The 22,284-nt window shown below is 36.7% G+C and overlaps 1 protein-coding gene across 3 annotated transcripts in view; it reads right to left on the reverse strand.

Moving 5' to 3' along the window:
- The window catches only part of PNPLA8 (patatin like phospholipase domain containing 8), a 48,126-nt gene that overhangs the window by 14,421 nt on the left and 11,421 nt on the right, over positions 1–22,284 (reverse strand). For 2 of the 3 annotated variants that reach the window (XM_055590273.1, XM_055590274.1), the window contains exons 3-7: positions 22,088–22,237; positions 11,961–12,112; positions 8,035–8,129; positions 4,292–4,463; positions 503–560 (exon numbers count right to left, since the gene is read on the reverse strand). In XM_055590273.1, coding sequence (XP_055446248.1) covers positions 503–560; positions 4,292–4,463; positions 8,035–8,129; positions 11,961–12,112; positions 22,088–22,237 — 627 coding nt within the window. The remainder of the gene's footprint in view (positions 1–502; positions 561–4,291; positions 4,464–8,034; positions 8,130–11,960; positions 12,113–22,087; positions 22,238–22,284) is intronic. The other variant, XM_055590275.1, reaches the window with a different exon arrangement.

Below are 22,284 nucleotides of genomic sequence, written 5' to 3' on the forward strand. Positions count from 1 at the left end.
ACGGGGGGAAATGCCACAGTTTCCCTTAAATCCCTAGATTAGATTAACCCCATAATAATTATCTTTAGTCCCAGTCTTTCACGTTCTTAAATTTTTGTTTTATTTTACTTGATATAGAAAAGCTCCATAATTCATATTCTGTATCTTCATAAAATGACCCAATATATAAGGAATCAATATAATCTATTAACAGCAGTTCCTAAGAAAACTTTTCCCTTAATGAAGGGCCTTCATAATATTCCATTTACCTGACCTTCAATTTCATATAGGTGTTATATTTAAGTGAAGTCGCTCAGTCATGTCCAACTCTTTGCGACCCCATGGGACTCCTCTGTCCATGGGATTTTCCAGGCAAGAGTACTGGAGTGGATTGCCATTTCCTTCTCCAGGGGATCTTCCCAACCCAGGGATCGAACCTGGGTCTCCCGCATTGACAGACACTTTACCGTCTGAGCCACCAGGGAAGTCCATAGGTATTATATTTAAGAGACTCTAAACTTACCTTAGGACATTTGGGGTTTCTTGCTGTTTCAATCATTAGTGAAGATCCCATCCTGTCCCTTTATTAAAGGAGAAGAATTAAATTATATCAAAATGATTTATTTCCCAATATCAGGGAACATACACTATGTAGTTCCTGTTATGTGGGACAAAAAAGAAAAATCTCCTCTAGGAAGCTTACAATCCAACTAATGCACATAAAACAATACATAGCTACCTATTAACCTCCAATTCAAACTACAAGTATCTGCAATTCTGCAGGAGGTTGTGTGTGTGGGGGGAGGGATCAATACAGGCTTTCTTATTTAGGAAAGATGGATGGAGGTGTAGCTTGACAAGGACACCACTGATGGCAAGAAAACACATTAAAAGCCAGAACATATACAGAGTAAAGGCATAGAGGCAGAACAAATTTGTTGTTTTCAGGGTCCTCCTGATAGGATAAAGGAACTGTGGTGAAATAAGAGTGCTGAACTATGACAGGCTATATACAGAGCAGTCTAAAAACCACATCAAGACATTCAGACTTCAAACCTGTTTTAGCAATACAGAGCCTATGCCACCCCCCCAAAATGCTTTTTAAACCATCTGAACTGGCATTTGAATTACTGCAACATTATAGAAATTACCCTTGGGCAGCAATTTTCACAACTCCATTACAAGGAAATTTTATTCAGTGCTGATTTTTTTTTCCAGACTTAAAAATTATGTATTTTTCCCCTGTACTAAATATAAAGAATGTTTTTGTTTTTTTTTTACCAACTTGCCTCAATAAGGAAAAATGCCTTTCTAACAACATTTTTTTCAAACAGTACTTACATTTCTCAACTAGAATATTAGTGAATTTCACATATTTACAAATTAGGTAGCAATATACCCTTTATTCAGAGAAGGCAATGGCACCCCACTCCAGTACTCTTGCCTGGAAAATCCCATGGATGGAGGAGCCTGGTAGGCTGCAGTCCATGGGGTCGCTAAGAGTCGGACATGACTGAGCGACTTCACTTTCACTTTTCACGTTCATGCATTGGAGCAGGAAATGGCAACCCATTCCTGTTCTTGCCTGGAGAATCCCAGGGACAGGGGAGCCTGGTGGGCTGCCATCTATGGGGTCGCACAGAGTCAGACACGACTGAAGTGACTCAGAAGCAGCAGCAGCATACCCTTTATTATCTTTTATAAATACAATGTAAAATGCTTTCTATAAAGGACAAGATCTTTGTCTTCCCCAACCAGATCTGCATGTTTCTTCTGCATGAAGATCAAGGCAATTTTGTTCTCCTAAGGGTCTTTTACTTTATCTTTTCATAGAAATCTGTAAAATTGGGACAGAGATCCTGGGAGTATGCTACTTTCACACTGTAAGCAAAGGTCACATTTATTTTTTTTTGTTTAAGGCTTAATTTTATAAAGAGCTAAAATGTTTTAGTGAATTGTTATGAATATAAATTTGAAGAGAAAATCAAAACATTAATTATTTTGGAGAAATGTTAAAATAAAATAAAACATTCCCAGATTCTACTGATGTAATTAAAAAGTGTTCGTTAAGTAATACAAAATCATTATCCCAGGGAAAAAAGAATATAAATATGTTCTCAATAAACAATGAGGAAAAAAAGGACTCAAAAGGCCAGGGAATGGACATGGTAGAGCATTAACAGCAAGGCCTTCACTGAATTTTCCAATCTTTTCTTTCTGATTTCCATACCCTTGTATGCAGTCCCTTTCCACACAGATCCTGGGTTTGAGTGCTTTTGGTCAACAGGACATCAGCAAACATGTCATTAAAATAAGGTTTGGAGTCCTCATGCTCTGGGCTTGCCCTGATGGAATTCTGAGACTGCCACAGTGGGATAAAGCCCAGGATGAGGAAGACCAGCTGTCCTGGCCATCTCAGCTGAGCTGCCCACTGGCTGCCAGCAGCCATGAGTGAGTTTAAACCACAGAATCATGAAACTTAGTCATGACCTAAAAAAAACAAATTTAAACTTTAGGACTAGAAAATAATATAAAGATTTGCCTGATTTTGAGGTAGAAAACATTTTCTAAATATCAAAGTTCAAAATTAAAGGAAAAGATCTGACTACATGAAAATTTTAAGTTCACATTAAAAAATACTGTTAATTAAAAAGCACATTTTCAACATATCAACAAATGATTAATACATTTATAACATAGTGCACAAAGCCCCAGTAGGAAAATGAGCAAGTACTACGCTCTTGAAATCTGCACACTAAAAAGAAATTTTAAAAAAATGTTCAAATTTATCAATAACCAACCTGATGCCAACTGGAAATACCAGTTTAAAAACCTCTGAAACTGACAAAGTTTTAAAAATTAAAATGCTTGGTGTTAAGTATTTCATGAAATGGAAACACAAATTGATTCTGGTGGCTAAGCTGGGACAACTGACTCAAAGATCAATTCAGGTATACACATATATCTATCTTTAAAAGATTCTTAAAATATGTAAACTCTCTGACCCAAAAAATTTCACTGAAGAAGTTTATCTTAAAATCATAACCAGAGATTTAAGTAGAGATGCAGGGTATCCACCAAAACTTTATTTTAGGTGCAAAAATATCTGAAATATCCTCTTTTTTTCACTAGGAAATATGTTAAAAAACAGTACATCCGTAAAATGGACTGTGAACAATCATTAAAACATGTCTCAAAAAATATCTAATGACACAGGAAACCAATAAAAATAAAATACTAAGTGAAAATGCACATGCATTATCATCCCAATTTTATAAATGGTATGAATACAAAAGCATACTCACAACCTCACACACACATACACTTATTTATCTCTCAGAAATTCTAGAAAAATGTACCTCACCATGTTAATAGTGATTTTGGTCTCTGCAGAACTATATACATTTTCACTATTTTCTTTATATATTTTTTATTTCATATTTAATAATTGCTTTAGAAAAACATCAGTATTGACCAAATAATTATGCTTCTTATAAACTGACCTACTGATATATTCTGAAGTGTGGGCAGAAATGTAAACTTTCCTACAACAGCACTATTCATAATCACAAAAAAATCAGAAACATAAAACATAAAATCATAAATCTTAATATTAGGTTAAGAAAATATGGCATCACCCTGCAGAATGTAGCAGAGTCTTTTTAAAAATATGTCAAGGGATTTTAATAAAGTTGAAAAAAGGGAAAAAGATAGAAAATTGTAATTACAATATAACTTCCACCATATAAAATATATATGAAAATATGTATCATCTAGGGGAAAAAAATTAGAAAATATAAGGTCCTTGGATCTGAATTTAAGACTGTGCGTCATTTTAAGTTTCTACTTTATGCTTATATTTTTAGAAAATGAGTATAATGGCTTTACAGTATTTTGGGGAAAATGTTTAAAAATTATTAAATCTTTTAAAACAACATCTGTTAATGACTTGAGAAAGGCTAATACTACTATGCCTTTTTAAATAAGGCCGGTGAGCACCTGTGGATTCTGGTACCCTGAGAGTTCCTGGAACCAATATCCTGCAGATGCCTAGGGGAAACTGTTTGTGAAGGAAAAACAACAGGAGGTAAATGTGTCCTACGCACAATGTAGTCGCAACTTTTAAAAAGGTGACTGCAATTTTTACATACCAATCTCACACATGTGAGCCCAACAAAGCAGTGAACAGAATACACTTCACCAAAATATTAACAGTGGTTATTTCTAATGAAGGAGATCAACAATTGAGCATTTACATTTTTCTGCTTTGTTTACATACAAGACATTTTTTAAAAGAATAAATACAACTTACTTCAGAATGTTTTCCCATGTTTGACTGTCATAAAATGCATGGCTCCAACTCATTTTGACTGTTCCAACAATGACATTTTGTGAAAACACATCTGATCCTAATTTTCGATAAAGTTCCTCACATTCATCCAGGGGCATATGAAACAATCCCAACATGAAGGCTAATATAGCACCTGAAAGAAAGAATCCTTAGTTTTTATCAGCACGACCATTATAGTACTTATAAGACCTTCTGAGTCACAGACCTGGTTAAAATTATAGCTTTCATACTTTTGACTGTATCACTTGAGACGAACCTCTTAACCTCCCAGAGCTCTAATCTTGTTCATCTATAAAATAAGGATAATTACAATAACTGAAATTTATACATTATTGTAACACTGGGATAACACATGTAAAGGGCATTACCAGGCCTCAATGAAGATTCAACAAATACTAACCACTGATGATAATTTTAAAATATATAAAAAAGTGTTATTTTACATTAAGTAACATATAATTAAGATACTGTGGTAGGTAATGTCCTTTCTAATCTTAATTCCTTAGTTTTAATCACAGAATACAGTATATTTGACAACTTATCAATTCATTAAAATAATTACACCTTCATGTTGGTCCCAGGAACTCACATAACAAAGAAATTAGGTCTCTGGGATGTCTTTTTAAACAGCTGATTTAATACCCTAGCTGCAACTGATATCACACACTGCCATCTAGTGTACCGAACTGGCATAACCCTGAACTAAGGAGGAAAAGGGGCGAAGAATGCTTTGGGGGATGCAGAGAGGGTGGGAGGGGCAAAGATCTGTATGGCATTGCTGCTTACAAAAAGAAACAAAAATAGTAAATCATTATCATAATGCATTTTAAATATTTTATGTATTTTTTAAGTCTTATTCTAGTAAAAGAAGTCTTCAGCTTGTTTTAAAATTCACTGTATGGTATACCTATGTAACAAATTGTTATTTATCAAGTTTCAGAAAATGTTTACACTAGAAATAACTTGCCCAAAAAATTAAATTGCTTCTAAGGAAAGCTACTATAAAGATAAAGATATTTAAAAAAAAACTGAATTTTACTGTACCGGTAGAAAAAAAGAACAGGGATGTTAACCTTAAACTAAATACATATTTTTAACTTTATAAAAACTATATGTGCAAACAAAAGTTTCACATTAGAATATACAAAATGGAAAAGAAAGGAAAATTATGAGCACTGTAAGTTAAGGTTAACATAATCAAGAAGACACAGTGGAAAAGATACACTGCTAAGTGCAGAAATGCGCCTATCACAAAAGATACTCTACTCCATGGATGAATCTCTGATTTAAATCCCCCTTACTGAGCATCCACCTACTAACCAGGGTGCCTGTAGATACATTTAAAGGTATGAATCTAGGACCATTCCAAATATTAACAGAAATGGCCAGGATAACAGCTTCAGGAAAAAAATTCCAAGAACATTTGCCCTGGGAAAGGTCTCTTTAAGAAAAGTTTCCATAGTTACATCAATTGGGTATATAAATATTACTCTTCTATCCTGAGAGTGAGTCACAATGCATTTTTAACATACTAGAACATCTAAGAAGTGCATCTGTAAAGAAAACTGTTTGACTTTTTTTGTATGTGTTAGTTCAGTCATGTCTGACTCTTGAGATCCCATGGACTGCAGCCCGCCAGGGTCCTCTGTCCATGGGATTTTCCAGGCAAGAATACTGGAGTGAGTTGTCACGCCCTCCCCCAGGGAACCTCCCCGACCCAGGGATCGAAGCTGGGTCTCCTGCATTGCAGGCACATTCTTTACCATTTGAGCCACCAGGGAAACCCCTTAACTTTCTTTAACCCAGGCTTTTCAAAATTTGCTATCATCTGAGGAATCACTGTTCAGTGGAACATCACAGGAATCACCAACTCCTTATGCTTCTGAAATTATCCCCACAACTGTTATTGAGTTTTCAAAATGGAGCATAAATTAACATGCCCTTTGGGAATATGTCATACTTGATCCAGATAATACAGAGAAATCATTTGGCTTTGATGCTGGTAGCCTTTAGGACTACTATCATAATTCTAAAGAATGAGAAAAAAATGGAAAAAAATTATGATGATAAACTAATGTAAAGTAAGGAATTATCAGGTAAAGCAGTAAAATATACAGTAGGGATCTGTAATGCTAATAGTCCTTGAGCGTTACCTGGGCAGTAAGCAATGCGGATGGTGACTGCAGCCATGAAATTAAAAGACGCTTACTCCTTGGAAGGAAACTTATGACCAACCTAGATAGCACATTCAAAAGCAGAGACATTACTTTGCCAACAAAGGTCCGTCTAGTCAAGGCTATGGTTTTTCCTGTGGTCATGTATGGATGTGAGAGTTGGACTGTGAAGAAGGCTGAGCACCAAAGAATTGATGCTTTTGAACTGTGGTGTTGGAGAAGACTCTTGAGAGTCCCTTGGACTGCAAGATCCAACCAGTCTATTCTGAAGGAGATCAGCCCTGGGACTTCTTTGGAAGGAATGATGCTAAAGCTGAAACTCCAGTACTTTGGCCACCTCATGCAAAGAGTTGACTCATTGGAAAAGACTCTGATGCTGGGAGGGATTGGGGGCAGGAGGAGAAGGGGACGACAGAGGATGAGATGGCTGGATGGCCTCACTGACTCGATGGACGTGAGTCTGAGTGAACTCCGGGAGTTGGTGATGGACAGGGAGGCCTGGCGTGCTGCGATTCATGGGGTCGCAAAGAGTCGGACACAACTGAGCGACTGAACTGAACTGAAGCAATAGCCAGGGCACCCTGAGAAGCTTCCTGTGCACACAGGAGAGTAGGGGTGGGGGTGGGTGGCGGTGATACACGGGTGAGAGAGCTGATTCAGGAAACAGAAAAACAAACGGAAAGCAAAACAAACATTCATCTGATAGTGAGTCAGTGAAAAACTAGAAAATTATTCAGAAACAATCATACTCTAACTTGCCAATTTCTTCCATATAAATACGAAACTGGAATTTTAAATGTACATCAGTTAGGAATGTGCGAGTAGCAAAAGTATCCCTCTGTGAGGAAACTGCTTCTTATACCCTTTTTTATCTAGTTGTCTGAAATCAAAACTTAAACAGATAAATGTGAGAATCCGTTTAAAAGATTTCCTCACAGAGGGACACTTTCCAAAAGAAAGCAAAATCTTATCCATCCTTGATGTTCTATTGGTTCAAGTACAATTTTGAATACCCACCATCTTGTGGGCTTCCCTGGTAACTCAGACATAAAGAATTCACCTACAATCCAGGAGACCCAGGTTTGATTCCTGAGTCAGGAAGATCCCCTGGAGAAAGGAATGGCAACCTACTCTAGTATTCTTGCCTGGAGAATCCCATGGACAGAGGAGCCTGGCGGGCTACAGTCCATGGGGTTGCAAAGAATTGGACATGACTGAGCAACTAAGACTCACTTTTTCACCATTTTGTTACTTTTTGTAAGGCAATTAATTTACAAATTGTTCTTGTCATTGTGGCTTATTTAAAACATATTAGAAAAGCACACTAAAATCTATTTCTGAATGTTAACTTATTTCCAATAAGCATTTTTAAAAGTTCATTAAGCAAATTAAAGGACTATTCAGTATCAAAATATGAAACTAGCATCCATCATTTCAGGAAATGACCATGATCTTAATCATGAAAGTTTAATGTTCTTTTGCTTAATGCACTGCTGGGATGCACCACTTCCATATAATAACAGCAATTACCTGTGCTTACACCACAAATGTAATCAAAGAGTTGATGAACTGGCTTCTGAGTAAGTTCAACTAATTTTCGTAGTGTCTGAAGAGCAACCACACCCCTGTAGGAAAAATAAAAGGCAAAAATGAGAAGTCCTGTTTTAAGGAAAGCTAATCTATTTACTAAAACAATCCCTGGTTTTCTAGTCTATATGCTAATACGAAAACTAGTAATATAAATTAGCATCAGTTAAAATTGCCAAAGGTTTCTGGATTGCTTTCGAAAATACAGTATTTAAATAATGGTATTGAAACCTGGGTAACAGCAGATTTTGAATTTACACTGCTGCTGCTGCTGCTAAGTCGCTTCAGTCATGTCCGACTCTGTGCGACCCCATAGATGGCAGCCCACCAGGCTCCCCCGTCCCTGGGATTCTCCAGGCAAGAACACTAGAGTGGGTTGCCATTTCCTTCTCCAATGCGTGAAAGTGAAAGTGAAAGGGAAGTCGCTCAGTCGTGTCCGACTCTTAGCGACCCCATGGACTGCAGCCCACCAGGCTCCTCCATCCATGGGATTTTCCAGGCAAGAGTACTGGAGTGGGCTGCCATTTACACTAGCATCTCTTTAAATAAGACAATGAAGATATAGCAGACACTACAACTCTGGAAATTGCTTAAACTCTGTATTCACTGGTTTGGGGATGTCATGCATTGGTTTCTCCACTTACCAACATGATTGGTAAACCTATGCTTCTACACATTTCATTTTCTGTAATTCATCAGTCATATTTTTAAGCTCTCTTTTATTCATTTTTTTAAAACTCTCAACTATCTCAAGACAAGGTTCTGCACTAAGGAGGTATTAATTTATGCTGCTGACTTTCTGAATCCTCACCAAAGGTAGCAAGTAGCTTCAAATGTGAAAGATGGAACAGCCTAGGAGATGCAGGCCAATTCAGGGTGTGTGTAATAGGTGGACAATCCTTAATACTAGAGGATATACATACACAATGAAAAGTTTTCATCTCAATACAAGGTGTGGAGCAGAGAACACTGTATTAATCAGGTACCATAAAATAAAATTTAGTGTCAAATTGTGCTTTGATATTGCAAGCACAAAGTCACTAGAAAATATTGTATTATTAAAGTAGAAAATGAAAGATTATTATTAATTGTAGAAATAATGTAAATTCGAAGACAGTTGATAAGACAAGATCATTTATGAGACACACCGCAGATTTAATGTGCCTTTAATGTGAGACATGAAGAATTAAAGATCATGCCAGATAAAATATATTTAACAGTGTGCCCTCCATTATCTTATGAAAAGGAAAATAAAACATGCACACACACAAACATGCATGCATATATATATATATTCATACAGAAAAAATACTTGAAGAAATAAATCAAAATAGTAAAAATAATCTTGGATACATGAGATATGTTATGTTTGGCTTGTTTCTCTTTGTATTTTTTTTCTCCCAAGTTTTACTTGTATAAGCCAGAAGAAAACTGTTTTTAAAATGCAGTATTCATAAAGTAATTCTGGACAAATTTAAAAATCAGTATTATTTCTAGGTTGATTCTATGTTTAATGCTGTACCAGGCAGAACGAGTAAAAAGGGTTCCTTTTCTCATGAGGCTTCTTATCTTACTCATTCTGTACAAATTTCCCATCCTCGCTGCTTTCTCATAGTCCCCTAAACCAGTGTTTCCCAACAGCAACATCATTGACATTTTGGGTAAGATATTCCTCTGCTGTAGGAACTATTCCAGGCATTGCAGGGTATTTAGCACCAACTGTTCTCTTCTAAATTGACTAATAAAATGAAATCAAATACTCTTTGGTCACCTCTTTTCACTCTATAGATCCCTCACTCTAAACAGACATTTGAATGCTCTTTAAGGTTCTTATTTCAGAACTCAACTCAAATGTTATTTCTTCAAAAACTCACAGTCATGATCACTCTTTAAAACAGCACTGTTTACATACATATGTAAACCTGTGGCGGATTCATTTTGATATTTGGCAAATCTAATACAGTTATGTAAAGTTTAAAAATAAAATAAAATTTAAAAAAAAAAAAAAAAAAAGATTGTTTGCAACAAGAAAAAAAAAAAAAAAAAAATAAAACAGCACTGTTACACTCTATCCCTTCATTCTGCCTTATTTTTCTTCATAGCACACATTATACATTTCTGTTTTTCTAGTTGTTATCTCTTAAGGGAAGAGTAGAGATGGCAGGGAAGTAGAACACAAGCTAGAAATTTTAGGGGGAAAAGACTTATAAAACCAAGCCAAAGTGTCTAGCCAACAAATAATAAGGAACTACACAATTAGCAAGCATGGATGGATTGCCAGTAGTAAGAAAGGAGTCTGATGGTGAAACCGGTGAATTTTACCAATTGGTGAAAGGAGATGGTGAAATCTCCTTCTGAGCTAAGAATGCATTAAATATTTCTTGTGTACACCAGAACTGGTATCTACAAGATGTAGGGAGTTAGGAAGTTACTGATATAGGCTCCTTTTCTAACAATCACCTTGTTACTAGGTGACTAATATATATAGGTAAGATACACACAATAAAAGAAAGATAACATTACATAACATTGCCAAAATTTTAAGAGAATCATTGTTGACAAACTGTCCTAAACTACCAAAAATGTCTGAGAAGGTCAACTAACATAAAGACTAGGTCACATTAAAATAACAGGAAATTTGGGTATATGTTAAAAGAAGTTCTTAGAATTAAAGTTCTTAGATTGATAAATCAGTAAATTGAGAAAAACAATTTCAAGTTTTACTTCAGAATTTGATTTTATAATGTCATAATTATGCTGAATCAGCTTAAAAAATTCTTACAATTGATCTGATCTACAAGTATTTTTTTTCAACTGATGTATAATTGCACACCACACTGTACTAGTTTCCCATGTACAATGCAATGATTCAACATCTGTGTGCACTGCAAAATGACCGCCCCATCTGTCACCAGAGAAAGTATAACATTTTTTCCTTGTGATGAGAACATTCAAGATTTACTTTTTAAAGCAACTTTCAAATTTGCAAATACAATATTATTAACTACAGTTCCTACGCTGTACACTACATCCCCATGATTTACCTATTTCATAATTGGAAATTTGTACCTTTCACTTCTCTTCACTGATTTCACCCACCCTCCAACCTCCCTTCCATATGGCAACCACCAAGCTCTTCTCTGAGTCTTTGAGTTTTCTCTTGCTTTGTTTTTGTTTCTTATATTTCATATATAAGATCATACAGTATTTGTCTTTCCCTGTGTGACTTTTTTCACTTAGCAAAATAACCTCAAGCTCTACCTATGCTGTCACAAATGACATTTCATTCATTTTTATGGCTAAGTAGTATTCCTGTGTGTGTGTATACACATATCCCTTACATATTCTTTACCCATTCATCAATGGACACAGATTGTTTCTACATCTTGGCTATTGTAAATAATGTTGTAACAAACAAAGGTACATATATATCTTTTCAAATTAGTGTTTTCATTTTCTTCTGATCAATACTCAGAAAGTGAAATTGTTGGATAATATGGTAGTTCTGTTTTTATTATTTAGGATCTATAGGTTTAAAAAGATCATTTTGCTAATACACTAATGGACAGAGACAACAGTCTTATAGTCACCAAGGGGCTGAGGGTTGGGGAGGGATGGAGTGGGAGTTTGGGGTTAGCAGATATAAGCTATTATATACAGAATGGATACACAACAAAGTCCTACTGAACAGCACAGAGAACTCTCTTCAGTATTCTACAATAAACCATAATGGAAAAGAATATATTATAAAAAGAATGTATGTATGTATAACTGCATCAACTTTGTTATACAGCAAAAATTAAAACAATACTGCAAATCAACTAACTTCATTAAAAAGAATTTTTAAAAAATCATTTTTCTAGCTTTACCTGGTTCCACCACCATCAATTGAGAGAATCCGGATTCCTCGTCCTTTCACTGGATCCACATAGCCAATTAACGCCAAAATTTCTCTAACTGCAGCCTGTAGAGTTTCATCCTTAATTTGTCTCAGTCGTAGTAAATAAGGAATAATTTTTTCCTATATTGAAAGTAAAGACATTTTGCTGCTTTTGTCACAAGAGTGAAAATATATGATTGTTTTAAATCAACACATGTAGATCATCTCATGTAACCAGAATGCCAGTGTTTACTACTTTCTCAGTAATCTTAAATGACAGACTAGCTTTTCACATATTATTGTCAACTAATATCTAGGATGTATTTGTCCTAATATCCAGGCCAAAAATTAACTTCAATACAAATATTTTTTAAAAGGCTCAGTGCTTAAAAATTAGAGAAAATGCCATTTGCTTAACACATATTTACAAAGTACTGTCACAACAAAAGATTAACGTCATATAGTTCACACAATATTTTGTCTGAATCCTAAAGAAGACGAAATTGCTTCATTGTAATTATTGGAAATTAAACTTGTTATTAACAGAAAAAAACAAACCATCTCATGTATACCGCATATGGAATACAAGGGTAGCTCACTGTGAAATATGAGCAACTGTTAACAAATAAAATTAAGGTAGAAGGCAAAGGGTGACCATTACAAACAAGTAATTAGTTTAAACAAACCTGGGACCTCAAGATTCTAAGCATTCAACTTCATATTGTTGATCAGGCAGGCGATTAAATAAATCCTAGGAAAATTCTGAAAGAGATGAGAATACCAGGCCACCTGACCTGCCTCTTGAGAAATCTGTATGCAGGTCAGGAAGCAACAGTTAGAACTGGACATGGAACAACAGACTGGTTCCAAATAGGAAAAGGAGTACATCAAGGCTGTATATTGTCACCCTGCTTATTTAACTTATATGCAGAGTACATCATGAGAAACGCTGGGCTGGAAGAAACACAAGCTGGAATCAAGATTGCCAGGAGAAATATCAATAACCTCAGATATGCAGATGACACCACCCTTATGGCAGAAAGTGAAGAGGAACTAAAAAGCCTCTTGATGAAAGTGAAAGAGGAGAGTGAAAAGGTTGGCTTAAAGCTCAACATTCAGAAAACGAAGATCATGGCATCTGGTCCCATCACTTCATGGGAAATAGATAGGGAAACAGTGGAAACAGTGTCAGACTTTATTTTTCTGGGCTCCAAAATCACTGTGGATGGTGACTGCAGCCATGAAATTAAAAGACACTTACTCCTTGGAAGGAAAGTTATGACCAACCTAGATAGCACATTCAAAAGCAGAGACATTACTCTGCCAACAAAGGCCAACAAAGGCTATGGTTTTTCCACTGGTCATGTATGGATGTGAGAGTTGGACTGTGAAGAAGGCTGAGCGCCGAGGAATTGATGCTTTTGAACTGTGGTGTTGGAGAAGACTCTTGAGAGTCCCTTGGACTGCAAGGAGATCCAACCAGTCCATTCTAAAGGAGATCAGCCCTGGGTGTTCTTTGGAAGGAATGATGCTAAAGCTGAAACTCCAGTACTTTGGCCACCTCATGCGAAGAGTTGACTCATTGGAAAAGACTCTGATGCTGGGAGGGATTGGGGGCAGGAGGAGAAGGGGACGACAGAGGATGAGATGGCTGGATGGCATCACTGACTTGATGGACGTGAGTCTGAGTGAACTCCGGGAGTTGGCGATGGACAGGGAGGCCTGGCGTGCTGCGATTCATGGGGTCGCAAAGAGTTGGACACGACTGAGTGACTGAACTGAACTGAGGGGTTCTATGTTGAGTTTACCTGAGCTTCTCTAGCTATTATACACAGAAGCATCTCATCTTGTCAGCACCCCAAGTTTAAGAGAACAATTGAGTCATAGCTATACTTGTGCTTTGCTGTTCTTCAGTCGCTCAGTCATATCCAATTCTTTAAGACCCCCTGGACTGCAGCATGCCACACTTCCCTGTCTTTCAATAAATAAAGTGACTTCATAATGCTGCAGTCATTTTGTCTACTATGATAAATCAGATTTGGAAAGGGGATAACTGCTGGGAAGTATAACTTTTCTTCCCTTGAGGAACTTGCTGATTTGGGGAAGGAAAAAAGGATTGAAAAGCTGGGCTTGGTTCAGACAGCGGGCCATGAATGGAGGCCAGAGAAATCAGCTGAGCATTTAGAATCTCAAGGGTTTGGAGCCACAATACTGAAGCCCTGAGGGGCCTCAATCACATCACTGGTTTCACCTCAAGACATTCGCTAGATTCTTTACGTGGAATGACAAGTTTAAAAACTAGAATGAATATGGAATGGGATTTTCTGTAGTTTTGAGATTTTAGTGGTCAAGAGGGTGGTGATGGTAGAGAACACACCAGGTTCTTAACTAAAAGTCCTAGAAGAATATACCCTAAAAATAGGGCAAACCACAGGTGCCAGCCAATTGTAAGCCAGCCATGACCCAGCTCTGATCCTAACTTAACTGAAGCTATCAGTGCCTCACTCTGTATGTAAAGTAAAGGAACAAACAGACTATCTCTGAAAAAAGAAATCATTTGATACAGTCTAGATCCTATGCAATTTTTAAAGTTTACAACATACAGCATCCAGGAAAATTATAAGGTATGTGAATCTGGTACCAAATGACCAAACACCAAAAGGTGATCTTGATATTATTAAAATATAATAAAAATAACATTACTATCCACAAACGTGTGTGTGTGTGTGTGTGTGTGTATGTGTATGTGTGTGTGTGTGTGTGTATGTGTGTGTGCGTGCGTGCTCAGTCCTGTCCGACTTTTTGCAACCCTATGGACTGTAGTGCACCAGGCTCCTCTGTCCATGGAATTCTCCAGACAAGAATACTGGAGTGGGTTGCCATTTCCTCCTCTAGGGCATCTTCCCTACCCAGGGATCACACCCAAATCTCTCACATACCTAGGAATTAAATTTTCAAAAAAATCTAACAAAAGATATACAAGACACCTACATTGAAAAGTTTTTAAATATTAAGTGCCGTGGTCTGAATATTTGTGTCTTCTCAAAATTTCATCTTTTGAAATCTTAACTCTCTCAAAATGACAGTAGTAGGAAGTGAAGACTTTGGGATGTGCTTGGTCATGAGGGTGGAGCCTTTATGAATGGGATTAGTGCCCTTATGAAAGAGGCTCCAGAGAGATCCCTTGGAGACTCCACCAGGTGAAGACACAGTGAGAAAGCACCCGCTCTGAACCAGGAAGAGGGCCATCATCAGAAAGCAGTCATGTTGGCACCTTGATTTTGGACTTCCAGCTTTCAGAACTCTGAGAAATAATTGTCTGCTCTTTCTAAGCTACCCAGCTGGTGGCATTTGTTACAACACAGCATCCCTAATAGACTAAGATGTTGAGGGAAAATAAAAACAGTCCAAATAAATGGAAGAAGATACAATTTTTCAAGGCTTGGAAGACAATACTGTAAAGACTTAATTCACCACAATTACTCCATAAATTTAATGTAATCTCAGTATGATTATCTTATTTTATCAAATTCCCCAATAAAAAGAAATGCAAAAAAAAAAAAAAGATTGTTTGAGGAGGACTTACATATACCTGAGGAAAGAAGAGAAGTAAAAGAGAAAAGGAAAGACACACTCATCTGAATGCAGTTTCGAAGAACAGCAAGGTAAGATAAGAAAGTCTTCCTAAGTGAACAATGCAAAGAAATAGAGGAAAACAATAGAACGGGAAAGACTAGGGATCTCTTCAAGAAAATTAGAGATACCAAGGGGACACTTCATGCAAAGATGGGCACAAAAAAGGACAGAAATGGTACGGACTGAACAGAAGCAGAAGATATTAAGAAGAGATGGTAAGAATACACAGAAGAACTGTACAAAAAAGATCTTCATGACCCATATAATCACGATGGTGTGATCACTCACCTAGAGTCAGACATCCTGGACTGTGAAGTCAAATGTGCCTTAGGAAACATTACTACAAAGTTAGTGGAGGTGATGCAATTCCAGGTGAGCTATTTCAAATCCTAAAAGATGATGCTGTGAAAGTGCTGCACTCAATATGCCAGCAAATTTGGAAAACTCAGCACTGGCCACAGACCTGGAAAAGGTCAGTTTTCATTCCAATCCCAAAGGACAATGCCAACGATGTTCAAACTACCGCACAACTGCACTCATTTCACATGCTAGTAAAGTTATGCTCAAAATCCTCCAAGCTAGGCTTCAAGAGTATGTGAACCAAAAACTTCCAGATGTTCAAGCTGGATTTAGAAAAGGCAGAGGAACCAAAGATCAAATTGCCAACATCCGCTGGATCATAGAAAAAGCAAGAGAATTCCAGAATAACACCTACTTCTACTTCATTGACTATACTAAAGCCTTTGACTGTGTGAATCACAACGAAGTGTGGAAAATTCTTCAAGAGATGGGAATACCAGATCACTTTACCTGCCTCCTAAAAAAGCCTGTATGCAGGTCAAGAAGCAACAATGAGAACTAAACATGGGACAATAGACTGGTTCCAAATTGGGAAAGGAGTGTGTCAAGGCTGTATACTGTTATTGTTTGTTTAACTTATATGCAGAGTATATCATGTGAAATACTGGGCTGAATGAAGCACAAACTGGAATCAAGATTTCTGGGAGGAATATCAGTAACCTCAGATATGTAGACAACACCATCCTTACAGCAGAAAGCGAAGAGGAACTAAAGAGCCTCTTGATAAAGGTTAAAGAGGAGAGTAAAGAAGCTGACTTAAAACTCAACATTCAAAAAACAAAGATCATGGCATCCAGTCCCATCACTTCATGGCAAATAGACGGGGAAACAATGGAAATAGTGACAGTATTAATAAAATAAATAAAAATAATTTATTTATAATAGATAATAATATAATAATAATAATTTATTTTCTTGGGGTCCAAAATCACTGTGGACAGTGACTGCAGTCATGAAATTAAGATGCTTGCTCCTTGAAAGAAAAGCTATGACAAATCTAGACAGCATATTAAAAAGCAGAGACATTACTTTGCCAAAAAAGATCCATATAGTCAAAGCTTTGGTTTTTCCAACAGTCATATACAGATGTGAGAGTTGGACCATGAAGAAGGCTGAGTACCAAAGAATTGATGCTTTTGAACTGTGGTGTTGGAGAAGACTCTTGAGAGTCCCTTGGATTGCAAGGAGATCAAACCAGTCAATCCTAAAGGAAATCAATCCTGAATACTCAATTGGAAAGACTGATGCTGAAGCTGAAGCTCTGATACTTTGGCCACCTGATGCAAACAGCCAACTCATTGGAAAAGACCCTGATACTGGTAAACATAGAAGGCAGGAGGAGAAAGGGACAGCAGAGGATGAGATGATTAGATGGCATCACCAACTCAATGGACATGAGTCTGAGCAAGCTCCCTGAGGTGGTGAGGGACAAGGAATCCTGGTGTGCTGCAATCCATGGGGTCACAAAGCATTGGACACAACTGAGCAAATGAACAACAACAAAGCTGATTCTAAAATTTATACAGAAGCACAAGTGCCAAGAATAACTAAGCAAATTATTAAGAGGAAGAACAATGTTGGAAGATTTATACTACAGACATCAAATTTGTTACAAAGCTACAATAAACTGGGCTTTCCTAGCATTTCAGACAGTAAAGCATTCACCTGCAATGCAGGAGAGCCAGGTTTGATCCCTGGGTTGGGAAGTTCCCCTGGAGAATGAAATAGCAACCCAATCCAGTATTCATGCCTAGAGAATTCCATGGACAGAGGAGCCTGGTGGGCTACAATCTATGGGGTTGCAAAGAGTCGGACAGGACTGAGCGACTAACACACACAATAAATTAGACAGTACAATATTTAAACAAGGATAAACAATGTATTAACAGAAAAGAATACAGTGTTCAAAAATATATCCATAAATAATCACCTGATTTACAATGACACTCTGCAATAAATGGTGCTAGGTCAACTGGATATAGGCATTTCACAAAATCAAGGCTCCTACCTCACACTATACAATCAAACCTATTCTAGATGAATAGTATATATGTAAAAGTAAAAGCAATCAAGTTTCAGAAGCAAACACAGGATAAATCTTTGCCTGATTTTAAAACAGGCAAAGATTTCTTAAATAGGACACAAAGTGCTAATCATAAGGAAAATATTTAAAAACTGTAGTATATTAAAATTAAGAACATCCACTCATCAAAAACCATTAGAAAGAATGAAAGGTAACCCACAGAGTAGGCAAATATATTTATAAGACACATACATGTAAAACATATACATATTTTATAATATATAAAGACATATCCATAATTGATAAAGAAAATTTCCAGGTCAAATAGAAAAGGCTGATCAACCCAATGGAAAAATGAGCAAGACCTGGACTAGGCACTTCATGAGGGCAGCAAAGAGTTCAGCTCAGTCGCTCAGTCATGTCCAACTCTGCGACCCCATGGACTGAAGCGCACGAGGCCTCACTGTCCATCACCCTCCTGGAGCTTGCTCAGACTCATGTCCAATGAAGTTGGTGATGCCATCCAACCATCTCATCCTCTCTCGTCCCCTTCTCCTCCTGCCTTCAATCTTTCCCAGCATCAGGGTCTTTTCTAATGAGTCAATTCTTCACATCAGGTGGCCAAAGTATTGGAGCTTCAGCTTCAGCAGTAAACAAATGGCCAATAAACACTGGAAAGCTGCTGAACTTCACAGGTACCAGAGAAGTACAAATTAAAGCCACAATTTAAATCACTAAACATCTAACAAAATGGCTAAAATAAGAAGATAATATAAGGCATTGGAAAGGAGGAAGCATAACCAGAAGGCTCATACAATCCCGGTGAAAGTATCAACTGATAAAAGCACTTTGCAAAAGCATCTGGCAGTGTCCACTAATATGAGAACAGGCATACTCTACAAGCAGGATTACTGCTGCTGCTGTTGCTTAGTTGCTTCAGGTGTGTCCGACTGTGCGACCCTATCAACTGCAGCCTGACAGGTACCTCTGTTCACGGGATTCTCTATGCAAGAACACTGGAGGGGGCTGCCATGACCCCCTCCAGGGTATCTTCACGACCTAGGGATGAAACCTTGGTCTGCTGCATTGCAGGCAGATTCTTTATTGCTGAGCCACCAGAGAAGCCCAAGCAGGACTACTACTCTTATGTTTTCCAAAAGATACATCCCAGAACTACTATTCCTAAATATTTCCAAAGAGGAAGCTATCCAAATGTCCACTACATTGCACTATATTCATACAACAGAATACATAACAATGAGAATAAATGTTCCTTAGTTACACTCATCAGTATAGAAGGTTCTCACAAACATAATGCTGATGGGGGTGGGGGGACATAAAAGAGCACATTCTGTATCATTCCATTTATATAACAAGCAGAAAGAGGTACTACTCATCTATACTGCTAGAAAACTGGTCAATCTTTTTAAAGAATGATTGGAAGGGAGCATAAAGAGGCTTTTAGAAACATTCTGTTTCTTAACTGGGGTGGTCGTTATAAGATGTGTTCAATTTTTGAAAATTTATGGAGCTGTATACTTATGTATATTTTCTCTGTATAATATTTTTACAAAAATTTCGAAAAAGACACAAGAAACTAGTAGGGCACCCTACTAGTCAAAGTTAAAATAAATCACACATTAAAAAAAAGGATGGGGGAAAGATTATGGAAACACAACTTATGAAAAATTATGAGTTAATAATGATAATAAAAAGAAAAAAACACCAAGAATTCATCTCACCACTGAAGCAGCTTTTAGAGCAAACTCTTTACTTTGAAAACTGCTGACTAAGTAGAAAGAAATTATGCATTTCTTTTATTTTTCCTGCAACATTGATTTCTGAGAGTAACCAAATAGCTTTAGATGGGCAAAGAAATCTCCACTTTTACAGGAAAATGTCAATTATAAGGCAGAAGGAATAACAGAATTAGAAATTTATTGTTCTGCAACCCTAATTAAATGACAAGTTTTGGAAACAATTAGATTAACAGCTGGTGGACTGATACTTCTAGCCTAACTGTACAGTGAAAAGATAAGACTGTAATCTTCCAAATTCAGTGATCAACCTTAGCATTACTAATTGTTGTTCAACCAATTATGTTTTGACATGATGCAACATGAGGTGCATAATATCATCTACAGTATACTCCAACAAGAAAACGCTCAATGCAATCAAGTCTTTATATTTAAATTCCAATGTGCAAGAAACAAAAAGGAAGAAGGAACACATCAACAATACCAACAAAAAGGAAGCCAGGTAAATTCGGAAGGTTAGCCACTCTACAAGAAAATATATATCACATTTCTCCAAGGTATTGAAGGGTCCCTAGATTTAAGGTCAGTTATGAGTTCTCAAAGTTTCTATTAACAAAACAGGTCACAAGAGACTAAAACTGAAAACTATCCAGAAATCCACCAACACTACCATGAGTAACTAAGCTGCAACACATTCACACAATGGAATAAGAAAGAAACAAGAATGAATGACCTACAACCACCCACAACAATGTAAAAGATTCCTACCAGTGTGCTGAGTGACAGAAACAACAGTTTACATAATGTACAACAACAGACAAAACTAATTTGTGATCCCTTTTTTGGGAGACTGTGACTGAAACGGGGTCCAGGGGAGACTTCTGCAGTGCTGACAAATTCTGCTCTTCATTTGGGTGCTGGCTATGTGAAGGTGTATGGAAACTCATTGAGCTTTATACTTAAAACTGCATATGTATCATACTTCAATAAAATGTTTTTCTTTTTTTTTTTTCATTTCATACATGATATTTTACATGTTTCAATGCCATTCTCCCAAATCTTCCCACCCTCTCCCTCTCCCACAGAGTCCATAAGACTGTTCTATAAAAGTTCATTAAAGTACGCATCTTTATCTTAGCAGTTTGCTTTCAGTGTATCACCTAAATGTTAAAATGACTTAAAAGCATATCCATATTTGGAAAATTTATCTTTTAGGTAAGAGATTACATACATATGAAAGATAATTCCAAATTCTATGAACATGATATTCTAAAGTTTAGCTATTACAATATATGTATTGTATGAAATTTCAGAGGGAAAATTAATTTAAAATGTGTAACTTTTTAGCAAGATTGTTATCAAACTGTTGAATAAATATGAACTAAGTTAACTGACAATTTTCTGGATGGCAAGTAAAAAATACGCACTGATGGATCTCGAACAAAATATTAATGCTGTCTATTCTTTATATGACATGTCCAAATTGTTAATTATATGTTACTAATAATCTTAGTACAGAGGTAAAGAGACATCATTCACATTTTATGGTATTTCAGGGCTTCCCAGGTGGCACTAGTGGTAAAGAACCTGCCTGCCAATGCAGGAGACATGAGACAGGTTCGATCCCTGGGTCAAGAAGATCCCCTGGAGAAGGGAATGTCAACCCACTCCAGTACTCTTGTCTGGAGAATTCCATAGACAGAGGAGCCTGGCAGGCTACCGTCCATGGGGTCACGAAGAGTCAGACACAACTGAAGCAACTTAGCACACACGCTAGCACGAAAACAGTCTACTTAAATAGATCTAAATTATTTTCACTGTTTTATATTTGAAAAAACTGAGGCAAAGAAACTGTTTGTTTTATTAACAGAATCACAAGTTCAACTGCCAATAAGATCATAAAAATTTTTAGACTTTCAAATACAAAAAGATCATGAAATAAAAACAAGCAGTTGTTTTACTTATGAATTACAAACTCCTGTCCGAAGAGTAGCTGCATAGCATAAACACTTAACGTTGCATTTAAGAAAACCTTGGTAGCTATTAGGCAATTCAACTAATACACTGAGATATATCTTTTATTTTAAAATGGTGGAAGTATCTTAAAAGTACAGATATGAATACTAAGAGCATAACATATTACAGAAGAAAAATGACCCTTTAGTGCAATGCATATCACAGAATAAATGGGTAATTACTGAGTATGTAAAACACCACACATATGATAAAACCACAAAAAATGTTTAAACAGAAAATGAAAGGTGTCGCCTTCCCCATTTCAGAAGGTGTACCAGTACTTTTATTCCAAGAAAAAAACAGATTAAAGGTAATCAAAATTACCTTGACAGCCACTCCTTTTCCCTCAGGAAATTCTAGAAGATGGAAAGTCAGTTCTTCAACTCTATTAATGCAGAGCCTTGGGTCAGTTGTTCTTCTTAATGCTTGAACTAATGCCCGGGTTCTGTTATCAATACTCACTCTGGCAATGATCTGCAAAGACATATTAAAATATGTATGATTTGAGTATGAAAACTGCT

Source organism: Bubalus kerabau, chromosome 8 (genome assembly GCF_029407905.1).
Source record: "Bubalus kerabau isolate K-KA32 ecotype Philippines breed swamp buffalo chromosome 8, PCC_UOA_SB_1v2, whole genome shotgun sequence".
Taxonomy (NCBI): Eukaryota; Metazoa; Chordata; class Mammalia; order Artiodactyla; family Bovidae; genus Bubalus; species Bubalus kerabau.